General features: G+C 40.8%; 1 protein-coding gene across 1 annotated transcript; it reads left to right on the top strand.

The window, feature by feature from the left end:
* Positions 1–154: 154 nt before the first annotated feature.
* LOC143782671 (desmocollin-2-like) lies at positions 155–25937 on the top strand. The gene is made up of 16 exons (XM_077270395.1): positions 155–740; positions 9090–9174; positions 10443–10654; positions 12443–12559; positions 13818–13973; positions 14813–14957; positions 17212–17378; positions 18692–18826; positions 19005–19190; positions 20670–20929; positions 21217–21359; positions 21858–22085; positions 22437–22670; positions 23435–23556; positions 24449–24709; positions 25015–25937. The coding sequence occupies exons 1-16, from the start codon at positions 690–692 to the stop codon at positions 25210–25212; spliced, it is 2700 nt and encodes an 899-aa protein (XP_077126510.1). The 5' UTR covers positions 155–689; the 3' UTR covers positions 25213–25937.

The following is a 25937-nucleotide window of genomic DNA, read 5'->3' as shown; positions in this document are numbered from 1 at the left end:
GTTGTTGTGGAGTCTTTCAGGAGGATTAGTAGAGATTCTGCTGTAAAAACACTCAGGGAACATTTGTAACCATAAAGAAGTTTACAAAAACTCCACAAGACACGTCGGCGTTTTCCGGCAGCAGCCATGTAAACCCCCGGGACAGGCTGCACATGGCGGAGCCTCCGGTGACCTGCACAGAAGCTCCAGGGCCACATTCTTGGGCGCCGCATCACCGCAGTCTCCGGCAGGAATCATGGCGGTGCTCTGTGCAGGGACCCAGGAATGCGCCCGCTCCTCCCTCACTGCTGCTCCCTGTGCTCCCGGCCGGGGCTGACTGGAGCTGGACGTCGCCCTGACTCACAAGCCGGTGACACAAGGCGGAGGACTTTGCCCTCCCAGGTAACAGAATATGACTCTCTTCACAGTCACAGGTGGGAGTCAATAAAAGTTTATTTATGAAACTCGGGAGGCCCCGCCCGGCGGGGAGGTCACACCTCTATGGCCTCCACCAGGGAGGGGACAGGTGAGCAGTGTGATCGGGGAAGTCAGGGCGGGCAGCAGCTGAGTGTGCAGTGCTGAGTGTGCAGTGCTGGAGGAGCCGCACCGAGAAGCCCACAGGAACGGCGGACACTGACAGGAAGGAGTGCGAACCTGCAGGAGTGTGACCCTTCATCTCTGCACACCAGGAGCCGCGGGACCTGCTCATCATGGGCTGCAGACGGCGGTGTCTTCTGGGCTGCTTCCTGGCGCTGCTCCTGGTGAGAGCCATTATTACTAGTGTCCGATGTGGCAGGCCGCTCCTCATGCAGCCTAGTGGCCGATCCGTGGGTGCAAGGGTGCCCTGATTGTAAGCGATGTAGCAGAGCCGAGTGTGTTATTAGGGTCAGATACTGGGGCATCACACACTGTAAGAGAGCAGGGCTGTGTGTGCCCCTTCTGAGTGTGTGCGCCCCCTTCTGAGAGTGTGTGCGCCCCCTTCTGAGTGTGTGTGCGCCCCCTTCTGAGTGTGTGTGCGCCCCCTTCTGAGTGTGTGTGCGCCCCCTTCTGAGTGTGTGTGCGCCCCCTTCTGAGTGTGTGCGCCCCCTTCTGAGTGTGTGTGCCCCCTCTGTGCTTCACCCTCTCCTGGTTTGGGGTGACACATACACAGTGCAGGCAGCTGTAGTGGGAACCTCAGCTCTGCTACATCTGTACCCGCCACATTCAGTCTTCTCGGAGTCTCGCCTGCCTGTAGATGGCTGTGACATATGATGTAAAGTCTCTTTTTATGCCAATAATGCACAGGACGCTGCTTCTGATGGAGGCGAGATGAATGAATGGCGGCGTTGTGTCTGATGTGGCGGAAATATTCCTGGGATTTGTTTCAGTCTGGTCCAATTATGGCGGTGTTATTTGTTTTGGCTTCAGCTTATATAGAAGTGGTTCTGATTGTCCTGTGTGTGCCGCCCTGGCAGATTGTGTCCACAGCCACTTAGACATGGCATCCTATGCTTTTACCCCTTACGGCTCATCCAGACGTCACTTTTTCATGTACAATCTCTATGTGTGTTTATCATGGCTAGATCTTGCCCCTATTATTATTCCTCACCTACTGTATCCTCACCCATCCCTTGTAGACTGTGAGCCTTCGCGGGCAGGGTCCTCTCTCCTCCTGTACCAGTCGTGACTTGTATTGGTCAAGATTATTGTACTTGTTTTTATTATGTATACCCCTCCTCACATGTAAAGCGCTATAATAATTAATAATAATAATAATAATAATATTATAGTCTATGAGGCTGTTTACTTGTCTGTGTAGTTTTTGGGACTGACTGATCCACACAGATATAAAAGGGACACGTCTGACTTTGATCCCAGTCGCAATCAAAGCCATATATGCAAGTCTATGGGTCTTTGAAAAATTCAGACAGCGTTCAGATGCCATCAATGTTCTGTCCGTCTTTCTCTGTGAAAGAAGTTAGAGAAACCCTTTTTCATTTTATTTTTTTTACCCTCATCGGTGATGAAACTCTTGATGGTAAAAACAGCCACTGATCAAATCCGATCCTAAACACTGATGACGCTTGGTCATTATTTTTTTTTTGTATATTTGTTAAATCCCGCTATCTGACCCTAATGGTTTGACTGTGTCCTTTTACATTACATTTTAACCTAAAGTCCCATGTAAAACGTTGGAAACAACACCATGAGTTTTACCAAATGCCAAACCCAGCACTGCTACATCCCTGCTTGGCCATGATTTGGTGTCAGATTGTAGAGGATTAAGTATTGTCACTATGTGTCAGTGTATTTACCAAATATTGGCTTTTTGTTTATTGCTAGATATGTAGTATATTGGTTAATGTGTGCCAGGACTTAACCCTTTGTTTGCTCACTGTATGTATCAGTAGTGCGGAGGAGGTCGGGGTGTAGTAATTGTTTGGGTGTGAATGGATACCTTGGCTCTTTTCGTTACTCTTGTATGGTATCGGCATCTACACTATCAATATTCCAGTGTCTAATCTCATGGGTAGAGAGAAATCCATTGCCCCATCATTGGGATGGCACTTATATGGGCAGCATTTGTGACACATACGTAAAGTGTTACGTGAGACAATGTGTCGGTGGATGATGGCCGGTGCTTCAGGTCTGGCTTGTTTGACTATTATTTTAGGCATAAATCATAAGTGGTATAATGATACGATGCAACATGGCAGGAAGCCTTGAACATCAGTGGAGACAGGGCGATGCTATGCATTGTTAGCACCACACTGCGGCTATTTCCTAGTGTGGACTCGCTGACACATTCTGTCTGATTTCTTATAAGTAAATGGTAAAAGTAGGAGAGAGGTACAATTGGGGCTCATGAGGAATAGCTGATGGGCGACAATTGAGACCTGAGGACGTTGTCTCTTTTGCAGACGGTATAGATCCTGTTTTCCTCATCTCCCTTGTTGATAGCTTGTATGGTTCATCTAGACTGATTGTAGTTATCGGAGATTATAAATTCACACAAAAAAAAGAAAAAAAAATGTGGGTTTTGGGGCAGATAAGCCTTAAAATCAATGTCAAGAAAGAGATTTGATCACTTTTTTATTTTTTTGTTTTAAATCTCTGCCATGACATTTTGCCAAGTACAATTTAAGGCCCCATTCACACGTTCCGTATTACATCAGTATGTGTAAGCCAAAACCAGGAGTGAAACAATCAGAGGAAAAAGTGTAATAGAAACATATGCACCACTTCTGCATTTATCACCCACTCCTGGTTTTGGCTTACACATACTGATGTAAAATACTGACCAAATACTGAACGTGGCCTAAATGTAACACGCCATTCATACATATATATAGTTAGAAGGGTAAATCTCTGGTCTTCCTAATAAATGATATCTAGTGTGAATTTTATCTATCAGAATCCATACAGGGCTTTCATGACAACATAAAATAAGCTTTGTTTTATTGAGAAGTGTCTGTTTTGGATCACATTGTACTGATACAGTGTCTGGTACAGTAGCTGTGGCGGATTGTACGTCTCACCCAGCACTATACGGCAGTAATGTAGAAGTAAAGCTCCTTTCTTTGTGCTGTACATAACAATCCTGCGTGTTAATGCTGCAGTGACAGCCCGGCTTTCATACGTGTTAAGTTCCTTTAAGTCTGATCAAATAGACTCGTATGTCAGGGAGTTTCATGTCCAGCAATTGCCTAATATGCTTCTTATTATTTGTGTTGTTTCATTGGAGCGTGATAATGATTACAGAGGCCGGGTTGGTATTGTATTGCTTTTTTTTTTTTTTTGTGTTGGCTGATTCTGTAATGGAGGGTACAGTTCCCCGTTTATTTTTTGCATTAGTGTGTCTTATCTGCATTTTCTTCTCATTACAAGTCGTGTATTTCATTGATCGTTTGATTTCAAGATTTCTCATAAAATCACGAGTTGTGACGTGAAAAATGCCACAAGCATATGACATTGTAAAATGCTAAACAATTTAGACAAAATCCACCGCCATCTATGAGGCAGAACCCGCCACCAACCAGGAGACCAAGTGCATTTGTTAAATAAAAAAAAAAAAGGAACGGTAAATTATATAGAGTGAAAACTGATTAACAGAATTTCCTATTTGGTTTTAGAGTAAAAATGGTCCAATAAAAGCAGCATTATTTCTCTCAACGCTTTGCACAAAGGCTCACTGAACTGGACATTAGCCAAAAACCAAGGGTATTTGGGATTATTATTATTTTATTTTTATTTTTTTAGCTTAACTGACTCTATCTGAAGCCATGGCGACTTGATGGATGAATGACCTGTAGGAAGATCAATCTTGTGCAAGCCTAGATAGGTTCATCAGGGTCTTCTCCACGTATATTTTGGTTGAAAAAAAGCCATAGGGTTGCACTTGCTGGTCTTCCTCTTCTCCTTGTGCCTTCGTTTTGTCAGACAATGCTGTCCTTCTCCAGTGATTGCCGTCTTCGTATGATATGTCCAAAGTTGGCAAGTGGTAGCTTGGTTATCCTTACAAAATGCTGTATACCAGTTAGAGCATTGCAGGAGCCAATTTGACCTTTAGTGTGACCCCCAAATGCCATTTTTCACAGACCTTAAAAGAGACGACCTGAGAAATGTTGGTGCTATATAGATAGTGAGAATGGCTATTTATGTAGGATATTCATAGAGAGCTATGTAGCTTCAGTAGAAGTAAAGTCATTCATTATCAGGTTTAATTTAGGCCCCATTCACACCTCCGTTTTTAAGCACGCACGTGAAATAAAATGGCACCATTGTCATCCATGTTTTTCATGGATGGTGGATAAATAAATTTCACAGCTTTTCCTATCCTTTGCCGTGTTAATTACAGACAACACATAAACTGTACTCTGGTACCATCCGTGTGCTGTACGTGTTTTCAGGGACCCAATAGACTGGTATTGGATTTTTTCATCCATGATCCTGAAGAATAATGGACATGTCCCTGTGAGTTTGGTACGGACACAGTCTGTGAAAAACGGACATGTTCATAGCCACATAGATTATAATGGATACATGTTATAGCTGTGAAAAAAAAAAAAATTGATACAACATGGATGTCTTAACGAGGCATAGAAAAATATTTAGAATGGAGAGTCCTCAGTGGTTGATACCTTTTAATGGCTAACTGAAAAGATGGTAACAAATTGCAAGCTTTCGAGACTACACAGGTCTCTTCATCAGGCAAAGACTAATGCAAATTCTGAAGAATCACATATTTATGCACAACATAGCACAGAAAAAAAGAAAAAGAAAAAACCATGGATAAGAAAGGTGACATGAAGCAGAATTACCGTGAGTGAGAAACAGTTACGTCCATAAATATTGGGCCAGTTCTTAGAAAAGGAATGTTTTATTGTCCTCTGATTGGGGTTGGTTCTGTTGTGATGACCCCACATGGTCTGAGGGGCAGCTTTGAGGGCTGCCTAAAACACAGTAGTGGGGGGTCTGGAAAAATGGATTGTAATCGGGCATCTTTTTGTAGTAAAGGTTGTTGTTGAGGCATAAGATGTATGAAATTAAAAATGAATTGTAAAGAACTGAAAAACCAGTCGTTTCAAACTTAAAGAGCCACCTTGTGCAACAGTAATGCTGCATTCTGACAAGGTGGCTCTTTTAGTTCTGGGTGCTGTAACTTGAGAAATAATCAGTTTTATAATTTGTCTGAAATACCTGCTCCTCAATCAAGTGGGCCGGTGTTTCCCCCCTGCTTCAGACAGCACACAGCTGTCACCCACATCTTCTTGGCGCCGGGCGCCGCCTCCTCCTCACCACTGTTTTCAAAAGTAGCCGGCGCCTGCGCTCTTTTCCCCTGCCTGGTGCAGGCGCAGTCAGCGCTGCCCGTCTGTCCTCATATGCAGTCTAGCTGACTGCGCCTGCGCGGCCGCCCTGCTTGTGATTCCCAGCCCCGCAGTGACTTATGATTTATTCACATTGCGGGGCTGGGATTCACAGGCAGGGCGGCCGCGCAGGCGCAGTCAGCTGGGCTGCATATGAGGAAAGACGGCCAGCGCTCACTGCGCTTGCACCAGGCAGGGGGGATAAGAGCGCAGGCGCCGGCTACTTTTGAAAACAGCAGTGAGGAGGAGGCGGCGACCGGCACCAAGAAGATGTGAGTGACAGCTGTGTGCTGTCTGAAGCAGGGGGGAAACGCCGGCCTACTTGACTGAGGAGCAGGTATTTCAGACAAATTATATAAAGCTGATTATTTCTCAAGTTACAAGTTACAGCACCCAGAACTAACAGAGCGACCTTGTCAGAATGCAGCATTACTGCTGCACAAGGTGGCTCTTTTAGTTTGAAACGACTGGGGGGGGGGTGACAGGTTCCCTTTAACCAGAATAGGGTGTGAGACCTGGTGTTTTTTTTTTTTGTTTTTTTCTTTCTTCCATACATTACAAAATGGTGAATTCTCTGAATAACCTTTTGAACCCTGCAAGCTACTGCTCCTTTGTTCCCAGGATAAGCAGTAAAGTGATCTGTTCCTCTCAGGGAGACCTGCTGATGTATTTGGTCCAGAGAGGCTTGGTCTCATGACCCCTAACACAGGTTTCTGACGAAAGCCCAGCACCAAGACACAGGAATGTGGAGGGGTGGGCAATGGGGAAGCTTCCTGACAAGCAGATTAATTGGTTTCCGATAACACTGCTTTATAGCTTTCCTCTTTTACTTTTAAAATGGGTTTATAGTAGATTCTGCAAGATTTAAGTGAGAAATGGTTAAATGTGTCCTGACAAGAAAACGTCATGTTATAAACAAGCGCGTCATGTACATAAATCTCTTCACATGTTCTTATATATGTGCCCAGCACAACACTGGGCTTGGTCTGTGCAGTCAGAAGGAGAATGATGGTGGAAAGAAAGGTCTGCCAGCATTATGACCAAACAATAATGGAAGCTGCAAATAGGTCCTTTTTGCTGAAGCAGAACTGAGTGGATCTTGGTTTCTGTCTATTTTGCTTAGTAGCTGACGTGCTCCAGATGGGCTAGAGTTCTTACCTTAGTTTTCTGGGTGGAAGAAATAAACCCCAATTCATCATTTGCATTTTTTTCCCCTTTTCTGTCTTGTGTGTTTTTTTTTTTTTTCTTTGTTTGTTTTGTTTGGGCACTAAATTCTTCAATATGGTGCTCACGGTTCATGAATTTGGTGCAAAGTTCAAGTAAATAAAAATGTCACTTTTAGGCCATGGGCACAAGTTCAGTATTTGACCTCCATATTTGTAAGCAAAAATCAGGAGTTCAACAATCAGAGGAAAAGTATAATAGAAACACGTCACCACTTCTGTATTTCTCACCCACTCCTGGTTTTGGTTTACAAATACTGAGGTAAAATACTGACCAAATATTGATCGTGTGAACGTGGTCTTATCTGTCTTGAACTGTTTTGTGACTATTGGCTCCAAAAGTCTCACATATTGCAAAGTGGTGCCAAAAAAATAATAAAAAAAGTGCTGCAATACTGGCATATATATTCTAGTATATATGCATTTCTCCTCCCTCCACCTCCCCAAGTCAAAATTGATCAGACAAAGGGCAGGTTCACATTGCGTTAATGGCAATGCGCTGACGGCATCCGTTACACAGCGGCACTAACGTAATGTAACGGATGCTTCAGCGCACCCATTGACTGCCATTATGTAGCACATCGCTAACACGTCATAATCGGCATGTGTTAGCGATGTGCAGTCATTCTGTGACGTACCCTCGGGCACGGTGTGCAGCGTTTCCGGGTCCGTCACCGCTAGCGTAGGTAGAGTATCTGCGCTATCGCGATTGCATAACGCAATCTTTAAAGGGAACCCGTCACCCCCAAAATCGAGGGTGAGCTAAGCCCACTGGCATCAGGGGCTTATCTACAGCATTCTGTAATACTGTAGATAAGCCCCCGATGTATCCTAAATGATAAGGCTACGTTCACACGTTCCTTTTTTTCATCCTTTTTTTTTTTCAGGTCCTGTTTTGAAAAACCGCAGCTAAATTCAGCGCTGATTTTAGCTGCGGTTTTTGATCCTTTTTCTTCTGCGGATTCCACTGCGGGTTTCCAACTGCAGTTTCCTATTGGTGCTGCTGGAAACCCGCTGCGGAATCCGCAGAAAGAATTGACATGGTACTTCTTTTTTCTGCAGGCAAAACCGCTGCGGATTTGCCTGTGGAAAAAAGGATCGTCGGCACAGCGGGTCCTTTTTTCCATTGGGTTACATTGTACTGTAACCTACATGGAAAACTGCTGCGGATCCGCAGTGCAATTCCGCTGCGGATCCGCAGCAAAAACCGCACCGTGTGAACATAGCCTTAGAAAGAGGTTAGATTTATACTCACCCAGGGGCGGTCCAATCCGATGGATGTCGCGGTCCGGCCCGGCGCCTCCTATCTTCATCAGATGACGTCCTCTTCTGGTCTTCATGCCCTGTTGAGGACAGAGCAAAGTACTGCAGTGCGCAGGTGCTGGGACTCTCTGACCTTTCCCGGCGCCTGCAAACTGCAATACTTTGCTCTGCCCTCAACAGGGAGATAAAGCATGCCTGCGCCGGAGCCGCAGCGTGAAGACAAGAGGACGTCGTCATCCTAAGAAGATGGGAGGCCCCGGACTGCAACGCCCACCGGATCGGACCACCCACCCAGGTGATTATAATCTAACTTCTTTTTCTCATCTTTTAAGATACATCGGGGGCTTATCTACAGCATTACAGAATGCTGTAGATAAGCCCCTGATGCAGGTGGGCTTAGCTCACCCTCGATTTTGGGGGTGACAGGTTCCCTTAAAAGGCACTAGCGTTGGTGCAGTCCATTTAATGCATGCGTTGAACGGACTGAACTAACGCTATATGAACCTGGCCTAAAACCTCTGAAATCGCTGATTTCCACCTACAGAGCAGAAGAAAAAGCATGCTGGCACATATAAAATGGACTTTAAAAAAGACACAAATAGAATAGTAAATTGGGTGTGAACAAAAAAGGCACAAAACTAGGCAAAAAAACTGGCACAGGGCAATGATAAATCTGGGCCAAGGTGCTAGCCATAAGGAGAATGAATTGGATATCTTATTCTAGAGATATTTTTATTACGACTAGTGCACATTACTTATTTTTCTCTTTTTATTTTAGCCATTGATCGTCTTGGGAAAGTCATGCCACAAAGTGAAGCTCACAGTACCACCTGTTATCTACTCTGGATATTTGGTTGGCAAAGGTGAGTTGTTTTTTACTTGACCCAGGTAACTGTAGACCTTCCCTGTATTTAGATTAACATTTTAAAGAGTTTTTCCAGGATTTGATGAATGTCTCACAGGGAAAGTGATAATCTAGTAAAATAACCCTTTGATAACTGGCTGCACTGGTGGTCCTCATAATGTATATATTTCACATGACTACTGCAGCTATAAACTGGACTTGGCGGTGATGCCGGCATGTCCAGCATGAGACTGCCTGGTGAGGTATGGTTATTTTATAGTGTTGTTACATTGCCTGCTTTTGGGTTACTGGAATTATATTTAGTCCTGGAAAAGATGGTTGGCGTGTGTGGTGTAATTGTGTTGCTAGGCTTTAAAGCACAGGATACATCTGGATTTGTGAGCCACAGTGACAGAATAGCATAAACCATTTTTAGGTCATTGATGCAACCAGGTATCCTCTAATAGATCAGTAGTGAGGATGTAGCTTACCCAAAATGTTAAAGAGCAGACCCTGCTTGAGAATGGGGCTCTGAAGTAATTGGTCATTTCTAAGGAAATGAATAGTCTACAATGAAAAGCTGCCTCAGCTGGAAAAGGTTTGACCACATTCTTCGGTTCCCACATCTATTACCACTTGTATTAAATGCACTTCAAGTTAATAGGATGCCACATAACCACAGTGAAGCTGTCCGACTTTAATTAGTGGCTTGCCTACAATTCATCTTTAGGGTGCCTGCAAAACAAGCGTGTGGCAAAAAATCATACAATTTTTCTAGCTGAAACTCCCAACAATTTTCCATATGCTCGTCTGCAGTACCCTAAAGATTTTTTTTTCCTTCTAATTTTTATCCATGCGCCATTCGTGTGTCTGTTTCTTGTCAGTGTGCGATCCACTTTCATGCGACTACAATTTCCCAGTATTATTATAGAAATTTTCCGTAAAAATCGAATACGACTCTCCCCCTCTTTTTTTTTTTTTTTTTCCATGGTCACTTGGACCGAGAAAAACTTGATTAATCTGAACAGCAGTATTGAGTAACATGGGTTAGTGCTGTCCGACTTAAAAATAACAAGCGTAACAAGAAATCCACACATTTGTCACTTAGAAAGATGGCAGTAGTATAAAAATCCTTGAAATTCTTCAGCGCTATTGTGTAACCCCTATAAAGCCAATACATTGGTTTACGTTTAGTGCTGTTTCTTATCCTCAGATGTTCACTGAATGTTTCCGACAGTAGATAAAGATAGTATTTTTCTTACGTATATTTTTTTATTTATTTACTAGTTAACCTGAAATCATGTATGCATCTCAATGATGTTATCAGTGGAACAGACAATCCTGATTTTGTTGTTGAACATGTGGATTCCCATTACGCCATATATGCTACGAAGCGTATTACAATACCTGATCATCCCCTGTCATTTGGAATTATTCTGAAAGATGAAGTTTCCTCGTCTGAGAAGATTATTTCTGTGAAGCTTGTAACTGAATCAAAGGTAAATCCATTAATCTAGGCAATTTAGTCTCATGTAAAATCTTGAACTCCAAAAGCAAACATATGACATTTCTTGCTGTTCTTAGGAATACTGCGCTTTACTGGGGATCCAGATACAAAACAGGAACAACCTCTCTCTGATTTAGTAGAAGATTTGACACCACAAGTGTTTTATTTATTTATTTATTTTTAATAATCACAAGTGAAAAAAAATTAATGCTTTTAATTAATGAAATCCGTTGTAGACTCACAGATTCCTTTTTTTTTCTCTCTGATAAAGTTTCCCTAATTCAATCACATTGCAATCCTGCAGCTTGCATTCTTCATGTTGCCTCTGGTTTGTCTCAGGCAGAGGGGACAAAGTTTTATCACACTACTATACTAGCTTTGAGTCCTTTCTGATGGCCAAAAATAAGTCTGTAATATAGAACTACTGTCCCCTAATGTTGCAAATGCTCAGTGTATCCTGCCTGACATAACTTCAAACTACAGAGTCTATGTATCCAGTGTGTGTCATGTCAGTCTGGCCCGTGTCTCCTTCTTCTGATAGTTTCTCCCAGTCAGCTCTTACCAGCAGGAGGCAGGGGATCACTGGGAAATTGCTTTTAGTCCAATACACTGGAAATTCTGCACACAGCACTTGTGGATAGAACAAAGGGGCAGTGTGAGTCAGGGAAGTTTTGTTACTGTGCAGCTAATCATTGTATGCACTCGCCTAATATCCTTTCTCCTATAAAAGAAAGGCAATGTTGTGAGCTACAGGGCGTCATACTGAGGATGGTGGAGATAGCTTGGAATGGAAGGGTCGAGAGCTGCCCAGAAGGATCTGATGGGTGATTATTTCATACTGTCGTATATGAGAAATTAGTGACCTCTTGTCAACAAAAGAGAGCGTTTACTATATTGTTGGTTAGACAGAGAAGACAAGACAGTGTTGCTTGTAATGATTTGTTCAGAATGAATCAGAGCTGAGGTGAAACTACTTCCCCGGCCCTTATTGGTCCGGTCAGACAGCGTCTGATTGCATGAAACGGAAATTCCACCCACTGCTATGGTCATACACTATAGCTGGAAAAAAAAGTGCTAAAGTTCTGCTTTAACAGCATAAAAACTTGGAATAATTTGTCCTGTTTGTCATGAAAGAATATTTGGCCCAGTACCATAAAATGCAGGGTGTGTAGTGCTTTAAATAATTTTGCAGAGAAACCCTGCAGAAGCTTTAGTGATCTGTTGCAGGTAAGAAAAGTGTGACAACATTGGACCTGATTTACATGGCATTCTGTTTAATTGTTCCATGCTAAGTTTGTTATTTCTTGTGATTTTTAGATTGTGAGGCTCGGATTCCTTCCTGAATTACATTATTTGTAATGCAAAAAGTGCCACCAAAATATGACTTTAAAGGAGTTTTCCCACTTTTTAGATTTCAGCAATGTAGAATAATGTAGAATAACAAAGATTAGTTTTCTGCTCCCTGCCCACTGATGCTCATGTGTCTGTGTTTTGGCTGCAGCGGTGATATGAGCTGTGACCACTGCAAGCAAAGCACAGAACAGAGCCATTGTGGGGAGCCGGTGCTGATCATGGGAGGCAGATTACTGTGGCTCTGGTCTTTTTTGTTTTAAATCACTGGAGGGATCCACTCTTCCAAAAGTGGAAAACCCCCATCAATGCATTAAAGCAATGCTGAACAGTGGAGAGAGTACATGAAGTCTTAAAGCTCTGCAATTTAGAATCTTTCCCTGTTTGTGTTAATATTTGTTCTGTATATTTTATTTTTTATTTTTTTTAGGTTAAAAAAACAAGACAGGCCAGAGAACTATTAAAGCGTACAAAAAGAAGATGGCGTCCTATGCCCTTTTCAGTCCATGAGAACTATAGAGGAAAATATCCATGCTTCGTTGAACGGGTAACCTATAATATACCGTATATATTTTTTAATTTATATTAGTGTTTTTTTTTTTGTTTGTTTGTTTTTTTTTTTTTTGTACACCAAGACACACCCCAGATTTAGATGGCAGAAAATGGGGAAAAAAAAACGTTTTCCTGCTAATTAAAACATCACTGTTGTTGTGAAGTGAAGGGGTCATTACCACTAATTTTAATGCACTAGGGATGCTATAGATGCTAGCAACCAGGCACATGTACATAATTATGCTGGATAACAGATGTAAATCATTCAGCTGCGGCAATAAAAACGAAATCTCCGAGCACTAAAAAATACTCTGAGGACACCCGAGCGTGCTCAGGAAATCTCGAGTAACGAGTATATTTGCTCATCACTAGTCTGTATACAGCTAAACTACAGCCGAATTACTCAGATACAATCAGTGATAATGAATAACTTTGTGAGCCAAAAGCATTTATCACCGAAATTTGCCAAGGAAGGTGTTTGCATGTTGGTCCAATGACGATGGTAGGCAACTGCATGCACTCTCCTTATATATACAGGCACTGGGAGTGATTACAATGAAAAAAAAATTAAAATAAAATATGTATAGTTAGTCGTGTGTGTATGTATGTGTGTATGTGTGTGTATATATATATATATGTATATATATATATATATATATATATATATATATATATATATATATATATATATATATATATATATATATATATATATATGTATATGTTTTGAAAGCGTGGCAGTCTTCTCCTTTCCTCGGCTCTAGAGACCTGTCAGTCAACTAAAGCGGGGCAGGTTGAAGCTGGTTTGGGACTAGGATGGACTAGTAAAGTCTCTTCCTAGGGTGTGCCTGGGTTTCAGACTGTTTACTTTCAATTGCCGCATTGGTTTAGCGTAGAACATGCCTGGATGCAGTTGTATTTTGGGTAGCATGAATCTAGTGCCAGGTTCCCTTTTAATATATGTGTACATACACAAAGGCGGATGAAGAAGAACCAGCAGCAGGTTCTTATGCTGAGTTTTGACTTTGCCATGTGCTGTTCTTCTAGGTACCTAACTGCCTGCTCAGTTTCCATGCATCATAGTGATTATTGTTTTCTGTTCTCGGCCAAGTTTAGGGGGGTGCATAGCTAGACATGTTTTGCCATTCTCTCAAACTCCTAGCATGTCGTACAGCACGTCTTCCTACAAAGTTAGCATTGGTAAATTGACATGTTTTTTTTAAATAAAAAATCTATTTTTTTTTCTCCTGCAGATCCAGTCTGACACTCAATTAGAATATGAAATCTACTACTCCATCACAGGACAGGGGGTAGATCAGCACCCTGTTGGATTGTTTGAGATAAATCCTAAAACTGGTGATATATACATTACTGCACCAGTTGATCGTGAAGAATTTCCTTTCTTCCAGGTATATATATATTTTTTTCTTTTCCTTATGTGAGAACAGAACATAGTTTACAATCAATGGTGTTGTCCACTATTCGTACAACATTTTCTTGATCTGAATATTAGGCTCCATGAAAATAAAAGCAATTATACTCTCCTCCCATGCCAGCGCTGTTCCAGCGGTGTCAGCACATGGCTCTCCTAATGTTATGACTCGTGAGCCCTGTCCCCAGTCAGCCCTGGCATCACACTCCCTGCCTTTGGACGTATAAATAATCAAGAGGTAGTGAGCTGCCAGCCGCAGATCTGACTTCTCCTCGATTACGTATACGTCCAAAGGTGGGATCAGAGACACCAGCGCTTTTTGGCATGCAGGGTTCATATGTCATAACTGTACATGAAACGCGAGTGCCAACACCGCTGGAACAGCGCCGGCAGGAAAGTTGAGTAGAAGTGTTTATTTTCATGGGGGGGGATTTGGATCGAGAAGGGGTTGTCCTAGGAGTGGACAACCCCTTTAATGAATGAACTGTTCCAAACATTGTCACCTTCTGGATGTAAAACAATTAATGTTCTGATTGTCCCTCTGCAAGCAGAGATGTTAAACCGTAAGGAATTAAGAAAAATTGACTAGTTCAATGAGCGTTTTATCATTTGCTATATTGTTACTTTATTCTCCTAAAATAGTAAATTGGGGAATGTAAGCTTTTAGCCTTAGACTTAGTGATTGTCTTGCCAACTTTTTTCATGGCCTAGTCTAGGAATAGAAAAGCACATTACATTTAATAATGCATGTATAAGGCTTATTGGCATCTGACTTTTACACTGTGTTTTCAAATATTCTTTGTATTTTGCTTGTAGCTTATGGCTTATGCAAAAACAAAAGATGGCTATGCACCTGAATCTCCCCTCGACCTGCCAGTCATAGTGGAAGATGACAATGATAATGCACCGGTTTTTACAGAAGCCTTATTTTGTGCAGAAGTTCTGGAGCATAGCAAAGCTGGTAAGTCAAAACTTAGGCAATATTATTTCCTGTCACATTGGTGCATTAACATACTCTTTTATATATGCTGCCATCCAAGTCTTGTATCTACCCATGTGGTCTTATAATGGTTACTTTCTATGTATATGAGGCACTTTAGCATGCAAAAAAAGAAAACATATCTACCTATGTGTTCAGTCCCATCTGACGATTGGCATTTACATGTAGTTAAGAGCAGGGCTGTGAAGACGGTAAGCCAAATCTCTGACTTTCCCCTGACTTTCAACTCCATGTATCCGACTTCACAGCTCTGGTCACTACTGAGCATGTGCCTAAAGTGCAGCACAGATTCATCTCAACTAAAATCCAAGATCCTTAGATCAGGAACAGACATTTATAGGACATTTCATAACTTTCCCAAATTATTCTGAAGCCATTTACAGCACTGAACTACTGAACCCAATTTATTATATATTTTAGGAGTCGGCCCATTTTATAGTTGTGTCATATGAGATGGCTTTACAGAATAAAATATATCAAATGAAATTGCTGGTATTATTGTTTCTGTTGCACGTAAACTCTACTTGTCAGGACTGAATTACAGTGGGTGTGGGCATTTCTATACAGGCCGGTCAGCCTACTGAACAAAACAATTACCATTACTGCTCAGAATTTTCAGACTGGAGATTTGAGAATGTTTCCGCACATTAGGGTATGTGTGCCCCTTCAGGATGGCCGGCGGTTTGGACGGAGCGGCAAACCCGCTCCGCCCTAAGCCCCGCCCCCTTCTGTGACGCGATGATGCCGGATGCGTTCATTGTACACATCCGGAATCATCGCACCCCACACATAGGGCCCTGTGTCTTACCTTGTGGTGGCGCAGCGTCGCCGCAAGGTAAACGGACATGCTGCGATCCTAAAAGGCGCGCCGCAAGTCCGGAATCACAGGGCCACTGGGTGCGAGTTACCACACATAGTGGAGACGGGATTTGATAAAATCCCCTCCACTATGCTGTAACATCTGGACACTGCGGCTCTGCGCAGCGTCAAATACGCAGCGCGCAGCGTTTCCTGAACGTGGAAACATACCCTAAGGCTTCACTTGAGCTCAGGCACTTTATTGAGCACCACAACCCTTTTGATGTAGGATTTGGCAGGGATTTAAGCTTGAGGTCGCGGATCAAACAGTTGGCGCTTCTGACGTAATGTTATGGCATTTCTCAAGATGTTTATTTGGATTGGTAGACTTCCTTTCATAAAGGGAACGTGTTATCAGAAGCTTGATTTATACAATTGGGTATTTTTTGTGTCAAAGGGAAGCTGACAGTGGATACATGCTACCCGATACATAAGTCGGATGCATCAGATGCTATCTGCATTTAAATGCTGACTGGGGACCAAGCACACAGGTGACTAGTTGAAAAGGCAGGTCCCCAGTGGTTTTTGTCCTCCCCCTGCCAATGACTGAAAGGTCTCTCTGTATACATTCACAAAGGTGGACTCCCATCGCTCAAGGGGGAGTGGGTGTGTGGAGGCTTAGTTCCCAGGCAGCTGGTAAAGTATGTTTCAGTGTCAAATATACATGTCTGCCATCACTCAGTCAGCGTCTGATACCTGCTGGCCTTGGATCAGGCAGCATCTCAGGCTCCCTTTACCACAATTATACATTAGGTCATCTTCTGATGATACATTCTTTTTTAAGTCTCACTCACACAACTGTCGGTTCCCTTACCTGAGAGAATCAGGTTGATTATACAAATGATACACTGATCAGAATTTGATCCAAGTGTCGGTTGAGAGAACTGGAGCACACCATGAGTAGAAGATGGAGAACAAAATTTCTCCATGCCATGAGACTATGGAAATCAGACTGCACTCAGATTATATGAGGGCAGTCCGATGTTTTTCACGCACTTATAGACTTTAATGAATGGTCTACATCCAATTTCAAAGTGAAATCACAGCATGTTGCAAGTTTTTTTTTTTTTTTTTCTTCCTCCACCTGACAGATTCTATATCAGTGAAAAGATCAGACATTGGTGCTGTTCCAAGTGCTATCCGATTTAAAAAAAAAAAAAAAAAAAAAAAAAAACCGGATAGCACTTGTCCGATGTACACACTCATGTGAGTGAGCCTTCGAGGTAACATTTTCTTCAAAAGTAAATATCTAAAGTGCATTGTCATTTTATTTCATGACTTTTTATTAATCTTAACTATAAAACTTACTAGTTTGCTCATGCATTTTGCATTAATATTTTGTTATTTCCCTGTGTAGGGAGTGTTGTGGGGAGGGTGAATGCTACAGACAGAGATCTCCAAGGCACGAGGCACACCCTTCTGAGATATGCTCTTCTTCAACAAATTCCTCCATCACCGAGCATGTTCAACATACACCCAGAATATGGCATAATCACTACCGCTTCAAACAGGCTCGACAGAGAGGTATTGCATTTTCTTCAGACACATGAGTTTTTTTAGTTTAGGCATTGGAGTTTCCAGCAAGAGGGCAGCTGAGCACACAGAATAGAATGCTGGTGAACCCGGGCTGTCGGCTACTGACTTTAGAAGACCTGCCACTTCTGTATGGCCTGTTATTACATGCATAAATACTTTTCATAGAAAATAGTATTACAAGAACCCGGGGTAAAGATATGAACACTTTCACACAATGAACGGGAGTGAGATTTTACCAAATCCTATCCGCACGCTCTGAAAAAAATCTCCAGTGTCATTTGACCTTCGAATGATAAATTAACAGCGAGTCCATTCATGCTTCAGATTTTTCCCATTTATTTTTCTCTTTTCAATCTGCATTACAATCTGTGACACATCTGCTTGTAAATCGTGGATTTTGGCAGATTTTGATGTGGAGCTGAAGCAAAATCTAGAATGGAAAGATGTTTGTGTGAACATCCTCTGATAATACAGAAGGTCTCTCATTTAGAAATAGATTTTGTAGGTATGTCTGGGTATTCAATTTCAGAATGAGGATTTTTGTAATTCCATGTTCACACGGTCAGTATTTTACATATATTTGTAAGCCAAAAGCAGAAACGGTGACTTTTTTCCATTACACTTTTTCCCCCCTGGTTTTGGCTTACAATACTTATGTAAAATTCTGAACGTGGTTTAACTATATGTGATATTGTATGTGATCCCAGATCAGCTTCATCCTCTTTCACTAATTTAGTATCACCCTTACTGATGCTGTATGGACAGGAGTTTAGGTGCAACAGGCTTTTCACTTCTGCAATATTGTGTGTATCCATAAGCACCATAAAGGGGTTGTCTGGGCAAAATAATACCTTGCCGGTGACTTTGAGCAGCACATCGATGGTTATCTGATCACACACTGTCCAGTCACTTGAACACTGCTTCCAATCACAGGATGCAGCATTCCAATGGCTAGTTGAACTGTGACTTCTCCTCTTCCTTTCTCTGTTTAGACTACAAAATGGCCGGTGCAGGATACTAGTGGATGCCAGGAAGTCAGAAATTGCCGAGGGTTTTTTTTTTTTTAACATCCTATTCCCTTTTGCAAGAATGTAACATTTTCCCCAATCAGTCCTTTTAAATGTTTCCCAAGAAACTTATTGAAATAGGAACTCAAAAACTCTTCAAAAAGTCAAATAAGAGGGAACGCCAGCAAGTTGTTAAATTAGAAATTCTTTGTAGAAGAATGAAATAGAACTTCTCATTACAGACTGTTGATTCCATATTTTAACTTCTATGTGCTGTATTTGATTATGTTCAAGACTCAAGACCACTACACCCTTATAGTTGAAGTTCGTGATATGGGAGGCGGTATAGGGGCTTTATCTTCCACCGGAACAATGTCTGTAACTGTGGTGGACGTCAATGATTATGCTCCCACCTTCGTTAAGCAGTCGGTAAGTGTTTCCGTTTTGTATAGTATCCTTGATACACTAACGTATAATGACTGTAGAATAAAGTGCCGCATTTACTACAAGAAGGGACCTTTCCAAGTACTCCAATCTGTGAATAAATCATCTTCATCTGTGTCCTTTATTCCACATTTACTAATATTCCTATGATTCTTTCCATCAGTATGAAGTAGAAGTAAATGAAAATGAAAGTGGAATGGTCATACTGCGAATCCCCATATTAGACGATGACCTGGTTAACACGTCAAACTGGAGAGCTCTGTTTTCCATCACCCAAGGAAACGGGTTGGGTCATTTTAATATTACTACTGATCCAAAAACAAATGAGGGAATGCTCCGTGTTATCAAGGTAAAGACTTCATATTTTTATATAATATTGCGACTTCTGTTGCATACAAATAAATGACCAGTGTGATGGTTTCCTCTAAGATATACGGAGGAAATCTCTTGAAGGTATTTTCTTCCCCTGTAACAGAGTTTCTCTCTGCCATTTGTTGTGTATGGTAATGTTTTTCCTTGAATGAGGTGGAGCTGCAGTACTAGACTTAGCCATTAGACATGTGTGGTGCTATTTCTGTGGTAAAATGACATCTATAACTTAGTATCTGTAATAATCCCATCCTCTCATTCTTGTGTATATACCCATTTAACCGAGGGGTTGTCACGTCTTCTTAAATGGGTAAAATTCCAAATTAGTTTAAAGTTTGTTTTTTATTAATTTTGAGCAATGAGCAGTGTACTACAGAATTAATTTTTTTTCCGTCCAGACTCCAGTAGCCCCCAGTGTCCTAAGCAAAGACCACTGGCTTGTGACAGTCACAACCCATGCATTGAGAGCCCATGCATGTGCTGTGACTGTGACACAGCCGCGATACATGCAGCTGCGGCACCGATCAGCCAGCGGTATCCTGCAGGTTTCCTCTGCAGCTTATTCGGTAAGAGCTATAGCTTGCCTAATAAGAGGGAACCTGAACAAATTCGCTCAACTCTACTCACAAGCTGGCTCGGTCTGGTCAGCCTCTGAGCTGCATATGCAATGCTGTCTCTGCTTGTAGCATGGAAGAGCACCGAGTTCGGACCAGAGCTGCGACCATGCCACTATTCCGTACTGTCAGTAATGAGGAGCACCCTGCCTTTGGCAAGCAGGTAGCTGGACATAAAATGAGAAAATAGTTTTAATGTTTTTTTATGTGATTATTTGTCTGGCTTGCCATGCTTCATATGCAGATCAAGGGCGCGGTGTACAATCCTGTACTAAATTACATATGGAATATGTGATGGACTGCATCCTCTTACCATACATGACTGTTATACTCAGAGCTCATTCACACTCCCAACTTTCACATAATGAAAAATGGGCTGATTTTTATTAGATCAGACTTTCATTAAAATAAAAAATCTCCATTCTGACAGTGAAAATCAGACGGCATTCTGCGGTTGTCAGTGTTAATAATAATAATCTTTATTTTTATATAGCGCTAACATATTCCGCAGCGCTTTACAGGTTGCACACATTATCGTCGCTGTCCCCGATGGGGCTCACAATCTAAATTCCCTATCGCTGTCCGATATTTTCAGACACATTAATTTGCATTGCCGATTTTGACCCGACTCCTTGATTTTCCAACAACCTTTGTCTGTGAAAATCACGGACATGTGAATGGGACCCATCGACTGTTACAGGTATGAGTGCTATTCGTAAAAACCACAGCTGGCACTCCTGTGTGAGAATTGGACGTTTGAATGGGCCCTATCCTGTTTAAAATTTACTATTCAGCAATAACTCTAATGTGGACAACTGTCAAATAAAATTTCCTTTTGTCTTTAGGCAATAAACTATGAGGAAACCAAACGATTTGTGTTACAAGTGGCGGTTGCTAATGAAGTGAGCCTTGTAACACAGGCCGGAACAAAAACCAGTGGTGTAAACACTATTCCAGTTACGGTCATTGTCAAAGATGTGGATGAGGGACCCGAGTGCCAACCCGTAATTAAAGAAGTGCGTGTGAAAGAAAATCAGACAGCCGGAATTGTTGTTACTGACTTCCCAGCAATTGACCCTGAGACTAAGAGCAGCTCTGGAATTCAGTAAGTGCCTTTGTATTTATCCACTCTTAAAAGGACTGTGCAGGATTAGAAAATCCTGGCTGCGACCAGTGACTGCACCATTCCTGACCGTGGGTTGTGCATGCTACAGTGTCTCTGCTCCATTGTGGCTAGTAGGGTTGAGCTGCAATATTATGCTCAGCCTGCGGACATGTTTTGGTATTAAAGCAGCCATGTTTTTGAAATCCTAGGCACCTCCTTGAAATGCACTGGTTCTCGTTCACTTTATTTTTTATTTTAGTGTACTAATAATGAATACTTCACCACAGGTACAAGATTTTGACAGATAGTCTGTCCTTGGTTAAAGTTGATGCAAATACTGGCCGGATAACAACAGCAAAAGTTTTGGACTATGAGTCTAAGGATATTCCAACTCATCAATACAATGTAACAATTTTGGCAACTGATCAAAGTAAGCTTTTCTCCTCTGTATTATCAATATTTGTTTTGATGTGGTTTTATTTTACTTGCATTTTGAGTCTAGAGATGCGTAATGTCAATGTTTGCACAAGGATGGATGAAGAATGAGCTCAAGAGGTTGCAGCTTATTTCACGTTTTGATCATTCTTGGGTATATCTTCATTTGGTTGCTCTCTAATCTTGATATGATGCAACCATGTTTTTCCCTAGAAGAGTAAAAGGTAGAACCAAGGCAGATGTTTAGCCAAAGAGATACATTTTGCTATTGAATGACCGCAGGTGAAAATCTTTAAAATTGCTGTGAATTTTCTTTAGAAAATGTTCTACCTTTCATTTGTACATAACGGGTTAAATGACTGTGGTTAAACAAGAGTGCAACTTAGTTATATATATATATATATATATATATATATATATATATAGATAGATAGATAGATAGATAGATAGAAATTTTTTATTTTATTTATTTATTTTTTTTCCTTACAACTAGGTGGAAAATCTGGAACCTGCACATTAGTAATGACAATTGAAGACGTGAATGACAACTTTCCTGTTGTACCAAGAAGTGAATATACTATTTGCCAACTTGGCCGAACCTATGCAGAGATTGAAGCAAGTGATGATGACAGTGTGCCCCATGGCAATCCCTACAATTTTGCCTTGGATAGCAGCAGAGATGCAACTGTCACAAAGAACTGGCGCATTGCTACTCAGGATGGTATGTACTATGTCGCTGGATGTGCCTTATGCCATTGGCAACATATTTATGGATAAAAAGTTTAATCTTCCCATAATACTGAATATTTCCACTATGGATAATCTTTTTTTCTTAATAGCGTGTGACCAAATTAATTTAGACCTGCCAATTTCATTGGTTGGTGTTTTATATGCAAATGTATCAAAACCATGCCCCTGAGTAATTTATAGCTGTCCTAAATTATTGGTAGACTATTTCAGTGTTAATTGTTTTGTACGACTTTATTTATGAACCCAAAAGCGCAATTTATGCCCAATACATAAAAACTGGTAACAAATTACATTTGCCCACATTTATATCTCTTTTCTGTAGGAAATTCTGCACGTATAGAAGAAATCGGCAGCCTTCCACTTGGAACTTACGTAGTTCCAATGAAAATAGTTGACAAGCAAGGTTATGGCATTACACAGGAAATCGTTGTTCGAAAGTGCGATTGCTTTGATAGTCTCACTTGCACCAACCGAGCGGCTGATAAAAATACTTCTCTTGGAGGTCTGGCTATTCTCGTCATGGTCCTGTCAGCACTGCTGTTCGCGTTACTTCTTTGTAAGTTAATTTTTATTTGTGTTCTTGTTTATTCAGTTGTCTGTGGAATAAAGACATTCAAGAAAGTAAAAAATGTTTGTCTTAAACACCAAGCCGTTGTTTTAATTTTTTCCAATCTTCGAACAGCCATTCGTTTTTATAAACTGTGTGTTTGTGGGTTTTCTTTTTCTGATTGGCTATCTAAATCCAAATAGATTTTTATTTTTTAAATGTAAAACACTATTTTTATTTTTTTTTCATTCTGGTTAACCTCAATCAGTGTTCCTTTGATCATTTCTTTAATGGTTTTGAATTCCTAGTAATGTTGCACCAGTTATAGGCAACCAATTATAGACCTGGTGGTTTACTCTGGTCACTGCTGCGGTAACCTGTCTGTATATCGTGATCATGTTGTGGGGGTGACCACACAAATAAAGCATCCTCCTCTATGTATGTTCTACACCTTACATGCTATGACTGCTGTTGATTGTGTCCCGGTAATTAAAGTTGGTGGGGTCAGAATTATCTCAGATTGCGTACAGTTATGTTAGAAACCCATCCAGTTTGCGGCAGGAATCTTGTGATTTCATTGGTCATTACAAACAGGAGCATTATGGCTGAAATATCCAGCACAGTGATGATATGAAAGGATTGTATTCATAGTTATTATTAATTGAAACGTTCAACTATGGTCACAGCCAGAACATAGTGACAGCTTGGCCATATGATAATACTTTGTGGGAGGGGTATCATGTAAATATTTATTATGTTTCTATGTCCTATAGGTTTGTTAACGGCCTGCCTGTGCGGATCTGGAGCAGGTATAGCTAAAGGGGGCTTCATTGATGATGGACCACAGCAAAATCTACTTATCAACAACACTGAAGCACCTGGAGCAGATGTTATGGTGAGTGTATGGGACTTTTTTTTTTTCCCTGCTGTAACTGTTTTATTTTTGTCGACATAGCTATGCAGGACTTGTTTCTAGCAAGGAGAAATGTAGTTTTGAATAGAATCATTAATTTTACTATACAGTATAGTATGCTATAAAAATAGTAAAAATGTAATTTAGGGTAGAATGGTTTTGTTTTTACGATGGTCACTTTGCTGTACAATTAACCTGGTAAATTTGTTCTATGGGTTAGTAGAATTGTGGTGATAAAAAATAAAGAACATTTTATTTTGTTATTTATTTATGTAGTTTTGTGTGTGGGATGAGCCATAGTTTTTATTGATAATATTTTAAGGTCCATAGAACTTTCTTTTCCTGTTCCATGTTTTTTCTGTTTCGACATTTACCATATGTGATCCGTATTATATCAGTTCAGATAACTGTTGCTATATCACATATGCTAATTCTTTTAAAACGTTTTTAATTAGTCCCACTAACTTGAACCTGTGATCGCTTTATATAATTGACATTCTCCTATGGCATACACCTGGGAACCTTTTATGGATCTCAGATTGCCATGACCACACCACCGGCACTCGCCAAATAGAGGAGCATCTCCTCTATTTCAAACCACTTAAATGCTACTTTCAAGATTGGCAACAGCATCTAAGGGGTTTAGTTGCTGAAATTGAAGCCATTTCTGAAAGTAGCAGTTGCTGTGGTGCTAGTTGCATGACATTGATGCCACCCTCGCTATAATAGAGCGGGGCACGGTGGATGCCAGCAAAAGTTAAACGTAATCGCACCCTTCTGTTTAAAAATATTGGATGGACAAAGGCCTGTTTAAGATTGGTTACTTTCTACGTTTCAGTACTATCGACTATTAAGTGATCTCATTATCTTACAGGAAAGCAATTATAAAGTTCCTGTGATCATGGTAAATCCTGATATTGTCGGAAATGCTCCACCCAGTGGACATGAAGGTGGACAAAATGTTTCCCAAATGGGACAACACCTAACGCAGACCATAAAACAAACCAATCTGCATTCAGACTCCACTGGTGGCAGACTAACATACCAGTCTCTTAGAGATGGACATCACATGATGGATGGAAGCAGACACAATTATGGAGAGTGGCACAGTTTTGTGAACACTCATCTTGGAGATGTAAGTACTTTCATGTGATGCTTTGTCGGAGATATGTTTCTATTGTAGCTGAATTTGATGAATTACTAAAGGATAGGTTGTTTGTTATCATAGATGTCCAACTATTGCATACATAAATAAAAACTGCATATTCCCTCGTGCATAAAAGACTTTAAAAAGCGTCGGCCACCCATAGCAAACACATTTCTTTTTGAGCAGAAATCAAAGTGAGTGAGGATTATAGCCTGCAAAAGTAACATCATTTCATGAATATTGTTGCCTTTATAAGTACCGTATATTACATTTTGTTTATTTTCCATTGGCAGAAACTATACATGTGCGGACAGGATGAAGACCATCAACGTGGCGAGGATTATGTTGTGCCGTACAACTATGAGGGAAAAGGATCTGTGGCTGGATCTGTAGGCTGCTGCAGCGAACTTCGAGAGGATGACAAACTGGACTTTTTAAACCAATTAGAGCCTAAATTCAGGACACTAGCAGAAGTCTGTGCAAAGAAATAAATGAGCTTTTTGTCTACAAGTAGAAATTCTTTAAAAAATTTTGCCTAGGTCTAAATTCTTACCACATTTTAAAGCTAAATCCAATTAAAAAAATGTGCAATTCAGTCCGTTTATAAGGAATATCAATTGCGTTTTAACACAAATTTTAAACATTGCCCTCGGTATAAAAATTAGAGTAGAAATACATTTTCAAAGCAAAATATTGTATATTGAGCGGTTTTGTATTAAGAGTTTTGGATATAACCTTTGACAGTTCTCACGATGGATGATATGTGTCTGTATATTGCTTTTTCTATGTGTAGTTTTTTTTTTTTTTTTTTTGTATTCTGAAGCCAAATTACTTTTAATGTTCGTCATACGTTATACACTATTTATCGGATTGGTCTAACACTGAATGCAATTTGGCACAATTTTACAACACTTTTTCTATGGCTTGTGTAGCTTTTTACTATCAATTACTACTTATACCTTTTACCTTCGAGCAGGAGGAGTAGGGTTTTCTAGCTTGCATGTCACTAATAAAAATTGGATACTTCCTTCTTAAGACACTGCACCTTATCAATTTTTGAAGAAATTAGTGAAATTTAGAAAAAGTATCTTCACCTGAAATGTTTAAAAAATTCCTAGTGAATATGCACACTAATACATATGTACACACTTTTTTTTTTTTGTAAACGTGTATTTATTTCTGTGTAACTGAGAACTAGTCTTCTATTGGGTATATT

The sequence above is a fragment of the Ranitomeya variabilis genome, chromosome 6 (assembly GCF_051348905.1).
Source record: "Ranitomeya variabilis isolate aRanVar5 chromosome 6, aRanVar5.hap1, whole genome shotgun sequence".
NCBI classification, from domain to species: Eukaryota; Metazoa; Chordata; class Amphibia; order Anura; family Dendrobatidae; genus Ranitomeya; species Ranitomeya variabilis.
Note: the sequence above shows the minus strand (reverse complement) of the source record. Positions and strands in the feature narration are given on the sequence as shown.

Bases quoted from the DNA above. Each gene is read 5' to 3' on its own strand.
- LOC143782671 (XM_077270395.1), top strand. From the start codon at position 690: ATGGGCTGCAGACGGCGGTGTCTTCTGGGCTGCTTCCTGGCGCTGCTC. The intron at 22,086-22,436 runs GTATGTACTATG...TCTTTTCTGTAG, and splicing joins GCGCATTGCTACTCAGGATG to GAAATTCTGCACGTATAGAA. The intron at 23,557-24,448 runs GTGAGTGTATGG...ATTATCTTACAG, and splicing joins CACCTGGAGCAGATGTTATG to GAAAGCAATTATAAAGTTCC.